The 13,596-nt window shown below is 38.4% G+C and overlaps 1 protein-coding gene across 1 annotated transcript; it reads left to right on the forward strand.

Annotated features, from left to right (window-relative positions):
* Positions 1-304: 304 nt before the first annotated feature.
* Positions 305-13,383, forward strand: LOC110042711 (acid-sensing ion channel 1C-like). Its single transcript, XM_020748078.2, has 6 exons — positions 305-5,254; positions 9,023-9,170; positions 10,153-10,218; positions 10,668-10,857; positions 11,386-11,477; positions 11,794-13,383. The coding sequence occupies exons 1-6, from the start codon at positions 4,319-4,321 to the stop codon at positions 11,928-11,930; spliced, it is 1,569 nt and encodes a 522-aa protein (XP_020603737.1). The 5' UTR covers positions 305-4,318; the 3' UTR covers positions 11,931-13,383.
* The last annotated feature ends 213 nt before the right edge of the window (positions 13,384-13,596 follow it).

Genomic DNA, 13,596 nt, shown 5'->3' on the forward strand with positions numbered 1-13,596 from the left:
GTGACAGGTGTCCTGCATACTGCTAGGATCAACACTATCGAAGTCATCGCGAGTAGTGATAAGTTAATAAAGATGGTGAATTTTAAGAATTTTTCTTTGTCCCATGCTCGTGTCATGTTGATTAATTCACCTTCACAATTCATTGCCGAGCTTAAAATTCACCATCTTCATTAACTTATCACTACTCACGATGACTTCGATAGTGTTGATCCTAGCAGTATGCAGGACACCTGTGATATATGAACTCAGTTAAATGACCTTGCTCTCCATGAGTTCTCGTAGCTCAGTGGATAGAGCGCCGTCCCGGTGTTCGGGAGGTCATGGGTTCGATTCCTGTCGGGGACTCAGAATTTTTCTTTGTCCCATGCTCGTGTCATGTTCATTAATTCACCTTCACATTTCATTACCGAGCTTAAAATTCACCATCTTTATTAACTTGTCAATTTATATGTTAAACAAAAAAGGTTAACAACACCGTATATCATGGGACTAAACCATGCCTTTGAAGTTATCTTTTCTTCTTCTTGTAGCTGCTGCCTTTTTGGCGCCCAGCTTCAGTGCTTTTGCTACATCACTGATATGCTTTGACCACATTTTGACCTTGTCAACTGCGTAACATCTGCTCAGCCATTTCGATGTCAGGTGTGCCTCGTTTTGTAAGGATTTTGAAGTGTTAATATGAAGGGTTAGATACCATTGTTGCACCATTTCCTTTGCTGTAGTCTTTGACGTGATCTTTGGCGTGATCTTTGGCATTCAAGTAGTGACCACTGCGGTGTTCAGAGCATGTTGCACAATTTGTGCTTCCCCATGGTCTTTCACTGTCAGGAATAGGAAATGAAAGGTAAGATAGAGGAGGTCCTCCTTCATACCAGCAGTACTCTGTTTCTGGTGTGGACAACCTTTCTGGTAGCATAGCAGTAGCTGAAACACATACTGGCTTGGCAGGTCATTGACCATATGTCTGGTTTGCAACTCCCAAACCTCAGTAAAGTAATCATAGAGCAATTAGTGTTATTCCTTTAGGCTTACTTTGGCTTGTTTACTACCTTTGAGAAGTGTCAGCCATAAGGGTCGTCTTTCCTGTAGCTTCTCAGACAGATCATTATTACACCCCTTAAAAAAGTGTATTTGAGATCCAGCAAATGGTGCTTGATCACAACAACTGATGTAAACATATCTGGCTGTGTCACGGTTGTCTTCAACTTTCCATAGTCAATTGCTCCTGTTTCATCACATTTGGAGCCATGCATAGTAGACGGTATGCAGAAATTTGCACGGACAGTAACCAGGCATCCATTTTGTGGCTCTACACGGTTTAGGTAGGATGAACCACTGCTCCAGAATGTATTAAAACCTAGTGAGTGCCGAAACTCCTTTGTTTTGATATCGGAAAAGGCATTCCCACAGCGATGGAGATTTTTCTTCGCTTTTTTAAAAGAATGACAAGTATTTTGAAAGTGACGTACCGCTGACCAATATCAAACAAATCCCGTAGGTGCATCCCGGGAGTCTGGCGCGTTCGTTTAAAAAACAAACAAACAATGTCCCTACCCTACGGGACAAAATGTTTTTCAAAAATGCACCGTTTCCCGCATGTTCCCTGGGTTTTCCCGAGGGTTTCCCGCGGTTCAACCTCGGGGAAAGTCAATGATAAGTTCATAAGCACGCAGTCTTAAATGTCAGTCATTTCCCGCCCTTGTTCAGGCCGGTAATCACACCTATTTTTTCTTGCCCGCTCTTTTGGAAGAGCTTATATGTGAGGTAACAATTATTTTTTTCCATTTATTAATTGTTAATATTATATGACGCCACGATGATTTCATTTTGCGTCAGAGAAGAAATAATCGCGTCGATTGCGCAAAGAAGCCACGTAGATTGGCCACTGGTATCAGGCCTACTGGAATTGAAAAGTTCGACATTTGACTCAAATTGAATTCGACACGAGTGAAACACGAAGATTGAAATTCTCAGAGTCTTTCGGCCTCAGCTTGACTTTCGCCAAAAGTCAGAACCAGCAGTCGCACTGGCCAAGAGGAATGCTCAAATCATTACGTCGTCAATGCAAACAGTTGTTTTGTCATGTTAATGAACGTCCCATGCCTACTACTTAGCTAAAGCCACTTAAAATTTCATTTGGAGTGTGTTTAGAATGCCAATTGTTTTTCACACACCACTGAAGTGATAATCGCCTTTTATCTCATGCGGTATAAACTTGCTAAGTAACATGGGTGATAGCCGACGTCAATGGTTTAATTTGAAGATTGTTTTCTGCAAGATTAAATCCTTTTTTTTGTTGGTGGTAAAAGGTTTTGACAACGAATTTTTCAGAAGTGTGTTAAGAGCCAATTATTCTCAGTACCCCAGTGTATCCGCATCGTAAGAGTAAACGGGTCAAAAATAGATAGAAAGTGAGTTTGACAGAACATAATGAAAATCTAAGTCGTGATTTGCTTTGGTTTTCTTTTATCGAGGTTTTCCTTGGGGAAGTTTCTTGCTGAGGTCGTGAAATTGTTTTCAGCAATTCCCAGATGAATATTTGGCTACTCAATCTATGTCTCAGCCTGCGCACCCAAAATAAACTAAATTTATCGTTCAAGCGTAGTTATCATAGTTATCCCAAATTGCTTGTAAACTTTTCAATTTTCGTGCAGATGAAAATAGGTTTTTGTTCTAGATAGCGGCGTCATAGAATATGTTCAAAACATCACATGAGGCTTTTTTGACGGTTCCCTCGTAAACTATTCTTTTTTATGTGTTTACAGGCAGTGTTGAAATCATTAATACTTTCGAGACGATGACAAAAGAATCGACACGATAGTTTGGGTTGCTAATCAGTCTTAAGTTTATTTCGTCCAAGTTTTATATTTTATAGTTATTATTATTTTTCCAATAAACCACGCGAAACAAGTTCGATAGGAAGTCGTTTGAATGGAAAACCTGTTGTAATCGGTCAATATATTGGCTGGTACCTCATTGCACCCCATGCGGTAACTAACACATCCTATGGCCTTGCTCGACGTTTCACATCCCTTGTTGTCGTCTGCAGCACTTCTTTTTCTCGGTTTCACGGCAAATGAACATACCCGCGGTTTGCCGCAATGCAGTTTGAAGGCACTATAACAAAAACAACTTTCTGAAACCAATTAGCGGGATGTTTTCCAGGTTGCTTTGAAAAGTCAGGAAATTCGCCGTTTGGACGTAAATTTGTGTGCGATTCCTTCCTTTGTGTTGGTGTGAAATTCCAATTTTGCCAGAACTCGAGTTTTGTGTTGGGTAGCCAGTCAAATTTACAGTTTCCTTTATTTGATTAAGATCGAAATAAATCATTTTATTTTCCTCAAAACCAATCTTTTTTCAATCGCATTTTAGTTAGGGATTGTCACATCGATGTTATTTATTGCGAAGCGGAAAAAATGCTTATATAAAAAGCTAACCCACGCAAAATATGGAAAACCGAAATACAGAAATAGGCGACAGTAACTGAATAGCAAACGTTGTAGGTGGAAAAGGTAGAAAGGGCGTTTAATCAATAAAATCTGAAGGCTTCGTCTTTTTTCCGAAAGTTTCTGATGTGATAAACGCGAAAAAGTAATTTTAGAATCGGCAATGAAACATTGGCGGGAAAATAGGTGGAGATTTGCATTTTAGTACCAAACCAGACGACACTTAGCCTAATTAGAAGTCTATACGCAGACTTCTTTGTTTATGAGAAGATTGCAGAGAGTCTCTTACACAGAAACATTACTCGCTCCAGGTAATTTGAGATACCAAAGACTTTCAAGGGAAAGTCACAAAAGCATCATGTGAAAGGCGATGAATTATGCGATTCGTGTTGAACGGCGTTGGCGTCTCCAGCGAACCAAAATTAACATACTCTTATCAACAGTAGATGGGAAACAATGGAGAGACAATGTGACTGGCTAGTCGCAGAATTATAATAGATAGCGTTCTCTTGTTGAATAATGAATTGCAGCAGCTCTCCCGAATAGTGACAGGTGTTTGGGTTGTAATTGTGAAATGTTTGAGCTCTAAACCGTGACGTGGAAGCGATAAAAAGTAATTTTCGCTCAATCAAAAATGGTCTGCATTTTGAAGCGCTTCAAAGATGTTATCTGTTGTTTTGTAAGCTTGGCTTGATTTTTCCTGGCACATGAGATCGTGCCGCGTTATTTTTCAACTCTGAGTTAACGAGGTTGCCTGTTCTTACTTTGGCCGCTTCGCCAAGCGCAGGCGAGCACGCTGGGAAAAGAGGTCCAATGTTAGTTAGGTGAATAATGCGTTTTAAAAGTGCAATGCACTCGACGACGACGAACAAATGACTTCGAAATTTTGTACCTGTCAGTCACCATCGCGTCGAAGGAAAGTTGACGATGCTTTGTCCTTCGAAAGCGATAAAGTTACGGAAGAGCTAGTACCGCTACCCAACGGATTCACCCATCAACATGATAACGGGGATGCAGAACATGAAAGTGCGCCTTGCTTAGCTGGCGATGACTCCGTTGGAGCCGTTAAAAAAGAGCGAAAACGAAGGATTTATCGCGTTTGGGAGTACTACCTGCGGCACAACACTTTACACGGCCTTCACTATGTGTTCGACACCAAGTCGATTTGGCGCAAATTGATTTGGGTCGCAGTCCTGTTAATCGCTGGTGGAATGTTTTTCAACGAGGTCAAGGAAAGTATCAAACAGTATTTCGAATATCCGTTTAGCACAATTGCTACCGTTGATTACCCAGATAAAATAAGACTTCCGGCCATTTCCATTTGTGATCTGCGCGACATAAGGAAAACTATTCTAAGCAATTCAAACCTACAGTGGCAACGTGATTATGACACCGGCTCGAATTCCAAAAGGCAAAATTTGGAACCCTCCATGAACGATGTTCTTAATGAAGCTTCCTCCATCTTAGATGAAATTTTAATTTCTTGTTCTTTGAAGCGAGGTGTTACGTCTAGCAAGGCAGTGCCGTGTGATAGTGGAAACTTTACTCTCTTCCTATCTTCAGACGGCCACACTTGCTACACGTTAAACTCGGGGGCTGGCGGCCGCCCGCTTATAGAAACGGATAATGTCGGCCCACTTTACGGAGTAAATATGGTGTTGAATACGCGGCCTCTGGAGGAAGGCAAAATGTACGGTGGAAGTGGAATGAAAGTTATTCTTCACCAGCAGGACGAACTGCCATTGAAGAGAGTAGGATTTCACGTACCTCCGGGCTATGTGACTTTCGTTGACATGAAAAAGCAAAAGGTAATTTTATTCGATTTTTTTTGCGGCCATGTTTTAGTGTAAGTTGAGTTGTTTTGTTGTTTTGGTCATGCACTCAACCCCTACAGTTTGCGTGCGAGCGCTGACACAATTTTTTTTTAGAGTTTTTGAGGTTTTTAATCGTTAAACTCACGCAGTCTTGTTTTGTATTCGAGACTCCCCTATATCGTATTTGACATGTCGTTTTAATGTGCGAAGCACTTTCAAGAATTTTCCGCATGAAAATTTGTTGTCATGCGATAGCAAACATTGGACGTATGGCTAGTGTTTATTTGGAAGAAAAGAAAGCTTTTGGTACGTTGTTTTTGATGTGACTCCTTCGAAGGTGATAGGTTTTTCGCTTTCTTTTTGGTGTGCTTCCTTCTCTGTGTATAAGTGTGTTAATCAAACAATCAACCAACTTATTCATTTTTCATCAACGCAACGAGAAATTCAACCAGAAAATTGACGCGAGTTTAATACAAACGGCAAGCTTTAGTCACCTCGGTTGCAACTCGTTTTAACAAATAACGACCTTTTTTAGTGTATTACTCTGCATACGTTATTTATATTTTCTTTTCAAGTTGGAAATGTTTTCGATCAACCTAAAGCGACTTCCCTTTTGAAGACGACGAATAGCGACACGGAGAGAATGAAAACTAGATACATATTATCACTGCGATTGAAACAGTAGTTGTGAAGGATCTAGTAACACGCTGAGTGTTTTGAAGACGAGAACAAGGGTAATTATTTTCCCTTCGCCGCGCATCGGTTGGTCCCCAGCAAACAAATTAAATCATCAAATTCGAATGAATGGTAAATTTATTGTTAAATGTCCGGCTTTGGTTTTTACGAGTTTTTGAATATTTTCGTCACATAATGAACCAGGCAGCGAATCAATGCCAACTTGTAATTTCTCGATAACTTTGCCTTTTTTTTCAAACGCTTGACGATTTCGTTTTTTTTTTTTTTCGCATCGCCTTTATTGCAGCTAGCTTTAAGATTCATGATCGAACAATCATTTACAAATTGCAAAGGAAATTTCGGTTCTCAGTGACGCATGTGAAGAATATAGCTTCGCCGCAGACATTAAAATTTTACGAGGGTGGAATTTGTGGCAACATTTTCTTTTTGCATGTAAATTTCGTAGCCGCACCACAGCAAGTTCAGTGAGAAATAATGTCGTCTTTGAACATCACATTTAGTTTCTTGCTTGTTCAATACTTTAATGATTTCTTCCACTTAAGTATCTTCACCCACTCTCACTGCACTCTGTTTTATTGTTTATGGAATAAAATATGCCATTTGAAATTTTGAGTTAGTATGAAGATTGCATCAGTTCTATCCAAAGACTGTTTCATTAAGCCAGCTCTTATTTAGATTTATAGCCCTGATTGTTTTCCAGGGAGAATGCAATGTATAGTTTATTTTACTCTACCGAATACGTTAATTACGAACGCAGTAGGCACAACAAATCATTTTCTCGTGAAGGTTTCGTGTTTGTATCAGAAGCTAGTTGGATGTTTTAAGAGTTATTTCAACGGAGCGCCTCCGCTTATTTCAGAATTCTTTCAATATAATAATCTGACTATCGTTGAAAAATTATGAGAATTACGCAAAATATAAATTAGACGGTTTTCACCAAGGTTGTCTATATTGTTATTTGTATATTGACAAGCTTTTTTAAAGTAGGTTTGTCAAATATTAAAATTTAACTTAAATTTGATGACTTTGGCGTATTTTAGTTTTCGTTTTTGGTTTATGAGTTTTACACAGTGTGAGTTCGTTTTGTTTTGGTGCTCCATATCACAGAAATCTAAAATTCCCTGCTGATGGTCTCCATATTTCCATGCAAGTTGTCGTATTACAGTATGAAAGAGATTCATTCAAGAAGGTATTAATTAGTGGTGTTTTTCGACTCTTCCAATCGACATATTTGCTCTACTTTCACACCAGTCGAGACAATTTCCTGGAGAGTAATTTTCCTAAAGTGTGTTCTTTGGAAAGTGGCTCTTTATTAGAAGATTTTCAATCCATGCTCGCCTTATGTTATTTACATAAGTCCCTTAGCTGTATTATAACACCCAGGAAAAAAACGATTGACGAAACGAAGCCCATTACAAAGAGGATTTATCCTCGCTGTTTAGCATGATAAAAAGTGCGGGTTTTAAAAAAGGGAATTTTTCTTTATGGTATTTACCGCAAAAGTAGTACCATCTCTTTTTTGCTATATATGGCGCACAATATTTATGATTTTAAAATTCATAGTTATTGTAAGCAAGGAACCTTGTAATTAAAACTGTTTTGGTGCTACTTAACTTGTTTAGAAAATACCTGCCGTTGTGTCTTTTATCTGTCGTTGTTTTGACAGACTTTTTGGAGGCAAATAAATCCAAGGTTTTCTCAAAGTTGTAAATGAAGCAAAACATGCCTTTTGTTTAAACCTTTCGTTTAAAAGGTTTGAAATCTCCAGCTTACTGGGATGTGTAGTCATTAGGTGTTAGGTGTCCTAGTTGGAAACAAACGTCGTGATCTTAGGAATTAAGGGCAGTCCTAGGGTCTTAGGGCTCTTGCCGTGCCTAAACATAGGACGCTTTACTCTCCAAGCGCCTCTCTTTCCCAGATGTATGAATTAAGCTAAATTATTGTGGCACCGTAGAAAACGAGAGATTCACATCCCGTTCAGGAAATCCGGTGAAGTAGCCAATTCAGCCTCTTCATTCTACGCAAACAAGAGTTAAGCACCGAGCCTGCTGGCCCGTGAATACCTAACCCATTGATATCTCTTGACCAAGAAAAATTCATTCCATTCCAAGTCCACTCCAATTCCCTCTTTTCAGTGTCATATTCTGGGTGGACCTTTCGTTCGAGCTGAACTTGTTATATATTTTTATGGTGCATATTGTTGTTGAAACTGTCCTCGATAGTGTTAACCACCGAAAAGAATGCATTGACATCTCTTGAATATTACAAACGAAATGACTTTAAGAGGATTTCATGTACTTTCCAAAAAAAAAAAATCCCTGCACGAGTTTCGAAATTCGAGGTACCTTTTAACATGACCAAGTTTATTTGAAAAGTTTTCAAAATACTGATTATAAATAAAGCGTTTGGTATGGCTAAGCCTCAAAAATTAGAAACACAGTAGCACGATCTATACAGAAGTTGTGATCAATGTTCATCACATTCCTTAGCAACCACATTGGGTAAAACAGCGAACTCATGATTTTTGTTGACAAAGTGCTACTCGTCAAACCCAAAATATTTTTTCAAATCCACAAAAATACGGTTAAGGCGGAAAAAACCTCCGACACGAATTGACAACTTACGCCGGTATCACGCCACATTTTTTCTAATTCTTCCGTTTCCAAACTACGTCTGGACTTGGAAAAATGTTTTTATGTAATATTTTTAAAAGATTTTTGTAATAGTTTGATTTGCAAACAAAGTTATAATTTGAGGTAATTTTTTCGGATTTGAAAATATTTTGGGACTGACCCTCTTCGGTTTCCGTAACACAGTAATTCACTGACGTAGAAACATACAAACAAGTTGAAAAGGGTAGGAAAATTCAAGATGTACAAAGAACTGAAGAGAAGCAGTCAAATAGCACCGAATTTCAATTTCGATTGTCGCGCGCCGGCAAGTTTAAGATGGCCCTGCCATATGCAAAGCTACCTAACATCGTAAGTGTTACCTTGCAATGAGGTTATAAGTATATTATATATAAAGAGATAATATTTTTGACATAACATTTGTCTACTTTCCCAGCTTAAAAACCTTCGAGATCCTTTTAGCACCAACTGTAGCGGAAAAAGTCTGGACTATTTTCCGGAATATTCTCGTAACAAATGTTATCTGGAAGGAATGACCAAATACGTCACTAACAAATGCGGCTGCAGAGGTTGGTTCATGCCAGGTAAGGTATTAAACATACTCACCTACTGTTGTGAAACGAAAACATACTGACTGCATAACCCTTCAAAAGTAATCGTTCTATAACAAAACGGCGGATTTCAGCCCTCCCTCCTCCCCCCTCCAAAATAAATAAAAAAAAAAAACGGGTGGAGTACAATGGACACATTCGGCTAACGTGTTTACATCCTTGTTGCCACCCAATTCAGACCACATGATGATTCATTTGGGAGGCTAAAATTGTGATATTTGTCACGCGCAACTGAGTGTATGAGGGTATGTGTAAACAGAACCCTTCCAAATGAATCATCACATGATCTGAATTGGGTGGCAACCAGCATGTAAACACGTTAGCCGAAACCCTCTATTTGTGCGGCGTGCTTCGACAAATCCTTGGTCCTCGAAATGCCAAAAAATGTTATTTTCACTTCCCTATTCTGACTTGACTCGGAATGTGATAGTCTATTTTATATTAGATGGCTGTTGTTAAGATATGAAAAACGTTAAAAAACAGTCTTTTAAAAATCATGTTCAAGTCCCAAGACCAGAATGCACAAACCGTATGTTGTTACAGACAAAAACGGTCAAAACCCACATACTATTTCAGGCTCACTAAAACAACTTGCAATGTGTACCCTTTGGTACTTTTTATGCTTTTTGTGGTTTGGTTTGGTTTTGGCTTTTTAACTAAGATAAGACATTACTGGCCGAGTAGTTACGCGTCCCGCTCAAGTTCCGCTCTGACCACTAAGTAAGAGTTGTTTCTCGGTAGACCCTAGTTTAACTCCCCGCTCATGCTTGTTAATAGCCAACTGGTCTGCCCTCTCAAGTTGGAATTTTTAACCTATAGTGTTTAGCAGAAATATTTGTTTCTTTCAGTGTAAGTGTCATGCCTGTGAACTAGCTAGGTGTAGCTAAGTCCATCGACCACTTTAAACATTCAACGTTTAGCATTTTATCTATTTACCTGCTCCTTCTTTCCACAGAAACAACGGATAATATCACCGCATGTTCATTGAACCAGACTCTGGATTGTATGTGGCCTGCATGGGGTAAGCCTATGCAAACGTGACTTCAACGAGAAAGGAAGGACTGTGAAAGAACGTTCGAAAACCATGTTCATTTAAATCGTTATCTTAGATTTGATTTTCGAAAGTCAAATTAAATTTATTATTAGCCGAAGTAAAGCATTTAGCTTGTTCTGGCCAAGAAATGTTGTTCTACTTGCTACTAGTAGTCATCTTGCTTCAAACAAAATGAAGATGAGGATGACTGAGCCTCGATGTCTTATCAATCTTTTTTGTATATCGAAAGTGGCCTATTCTCTTTGTCGCAAATAAATGTTCTGGTGGTTAAGCACAGAATACACTGATTCTTTCTTTGGACACCATGTACCATCTTTCAGCTCGCGGCCAGAGTGTAGTTACTACACCTGCCTCCCACTGTGGTGGGTAACCCTTCCTAAGTGACTTAATCATTTACTTCCTAATTTGTCTTTCAGAGGAATACGAGCAATCCAATGTTAACAGCCCAGTTGAATGTCCAGTAGATTGTGAGAAGGTGTCTTATGAAGCCCAGTTATCTGCAACTCTCTACCTGCCTCAAAAACTTGTGCCTTTAAAAAAACACGAGAAACTCAAGCAAGCCAAGCACATGCCCAATGACACAGACGGCATGGTTCAGTTTATGTTGTAAGTGGTGTTTAGAATAAATAGTTTTATCAGTTGTCTGCCGTAATGAAGCATGGTAGAATGTTTATGATGAAGCGTTTCAAAAACATTCATATCCAAAGTACTCATGTTTTAACCAAAGAAGAATTTATGAATGGTCTTTGTTTTTTATAAATATCTTTACGAGTTTGCTACGGATTCTTATGAAACTTCGCAGTATTACTAACTTCGGCATAATAAAGTGAACTATGGAGGCAATTTTTTGTTTATTTGAAAATTACTAAAAATTGTTGATATTGTGTGACATCGGTGAAAAGCACAATTAACTGACACTGCACAGGTTTAATGTAATTTCTGGGCAGAGCGGATCTTATCAGGGGAACGTTCTTTTGTTGACAGTCTGGAGAACACAAGACGTCCGTGAATTTCCTCGGACAAAATTTAATTTTTCATTGAATGGGCAGATAAAACCCGGACGTGACTTACATAGAGGAAGGTTTACGTGAAAATCCTTCATTAACAGCTGGTTATGGAACTTCCTTATTGCAGGGACTACTATGTGGTGTTGTCGTTATACTTCAGTGAATTGAGAATTGACATTTTTGAGCAAACTCCTTCTTATGGATTTTTTAGATTAGTGGGTAAGTTAATTAACAAATATTTACCACTTTGTTTCGTTTATCACTAATGTTATATTCAAGTAGTATCTTGATATTTTTATTTCGTTTGTTGTCATTTAAAGTGTATGGAGATCAGATAACCTCATTACAGTCACGGCAATGATTTCCTTAATTAGTTATTAACTTTATGTATTATCAAATGACTGTGACAAATTTTTATATTTTTTCTTTTGGATTGGTAAGCTTGAAAGCAGCTGGTCAGTTATAAAGGGAGTATCCCTGTAGTTGAATGAACATATACTTGTTGTTATGCACTACTGTTCTATTTTGTCCTCAGGTGACGCGGGTGGTCAACTTGGCCTTGTGTTAGGAGCTAGTTTCATCACAATACTGGAAGTTATCGACCTGGTTATCATGTTTGCCATCAACTGGTTTCGATCTAAGCCACCCAACAAAACCACAAATATATCGTGAATCACGTGCTTGATGCTCAGCTGATATTTTGTTGCTGATTCGATGAAACACCGTGTGATTGTAATGAATGTTGTGAAGCATCTTGTAAATGGATGAGGCTGACCCTGAAGTTATGGAAGCTACTACAGTACTGTGTGCATGAGGTCTTCCGTTTGGATATTCGTTCGAAGGCTGACCGTACAAACATGCTGAACATACCCAGTAACACTGTTTAATGGATGACAGTAAAATCTAACTTCATCAGGAAGTGTAAAGCGTAAGACTGGCCATTACCAAAATTATTTTGATCGAGATAATTTTGCGAAACCTAGATTGCACTCTAGGCGATACATGTGAATTCCAAATATCAAGTTTGGAAACAGTGAGTTGAAAATTGCTTCAGCTCGGCTAAGAACTAAAAGGGAACTATCTGCATCATCCGTTGAGTTGTCGAAAAAGGCGGGAAAATCATCTTAAGGCCTGCGCTCAAAAAAACCAGATATTTAGCAAGTTATCGGGGATAGAATCGCATTATAGAGGTTGTTGCACTTACCAAAGCTAACAGTGAAGGTAAAGTCCATTAAAGAAAACTATTATCAAAAGTAAAAAGCTGTTATTTTAGTCTGTTCTTCGTTTTACCTCGGAAACCAGATCCAAGACTGGGATTTTTCCTTTCTACATCTGAGGGATTTAAATCTTACATCTGAAAATGCAGTTTAAAATCCGTCAGTGCCTTTGTATATTTCTGTACATTTTGAACTTTTTTAAACTTAGCCAAACGCAGAAATCACTTCACGCATTCGCTTCGTCATAGAAGGGATAACATCGCAAAAGTTAACTAATTCATTCATGTTTTTTGTTTTTTTTTTGATCAAGTCTTGTGCTGTTAGGCCAGGGCGGACAGAACGTAGTTTAACAGAATAAAGTTAGGCTATGGTGAATCTTGTTGTTAGGAGATTACTGGAAAATAAAAGTGCATACTAACTTACTAGTTATAATAAAACCAGTTCTGACAACATATAACGACATTCGCTTGGAAGAGATCTTTTAGTTTCCTCTCGTAGCTTCATAATTCCAAATACGATCTTTGCAGCATTTTGACAGTTGCATACAATCTTTTTGGTTTTACCCGTTATTTTCTGGAGGTAGATTAAAGATTGCGAACTTGGCCATAGCCAAGGGTGAACTGGCGTAATTATTTTTAAATTCGTGAGGAGAATCGCCGAAAGAAACTCTCTAAGAAAAAGAAAAACACTCCTTAATAGCAGCTGTCAGTTTGCTGGAGAAAAGCATTGGCAGAAGTTGGTCGCAAATATGTCAAAAGTAGAAATGAAAGCAGGAGCTAGAAATATATAATCCTGTAGATAAGGAAAAGAAGTTCTCTTGCTGTGGTGTAGAATTAGTCAATAGAGTAATTATATGTAAAAAAATAGAAACAAAATCAAATAAATGACGATTTATTAAGAATATTGAATTAAGTTTCTTTTTGTTGAGATTATTAGCTGTAATTAACTTTTAGATTAAGAATGCGATTAAATTGTTCAGTTTTGCACCGATGAATGACTAACACTAATGCTCCGGTTGTTTTAAGGGTGCATAACGTTATCGACTGAATGAGTTGATGTTCAGTGGACAGCGTTGTTTATTTTGTCAGCACTTGTCGATTGCAAAGTGATTTATCCATCCT

This window comes from Orbicella faveolata, unplaced genomic scaffold, assembly GCF_042242905.1.
Source record: "Orbicella faveolata isolate gen_17 unplaced genomic scaffold, um_ofav_v1 contig_1, whole genome shotgun sequence".
In the NCBI taxonomy this organism is placed as follows: domain Eukaryota; kingdom Metazoa; phylum Cnidaria; class Anthozoa; order Scleractinia; family Merulinidae; genus Orbicella; species Orbicella faveolata.

Bases quoted from the DNA above. Each gene is read 5' to 3' on its own strand.
- LOC110042711 (XM_020748078.2), top strand. From the start codon at position 4,319: ATGACTTCGAAATTTTGTACCTGTCAGTCACCATCGCGTCGAAGGAAA. The intron at 5,255-9,022 runs GTAATTTTATTC...CTACTTTCCCAG, and splicing joins TTGACATGAAAAAGCAAAAG to CTTAAAAACCTTCGAGATCC. The intron at 10,219-10,667 runs GTAAGCCTATGC...TTTGTCTTTCAG, and splicing joins TTGTATGTGGCCTGCATGGG to AGGAATACGAGCAATCCAAT.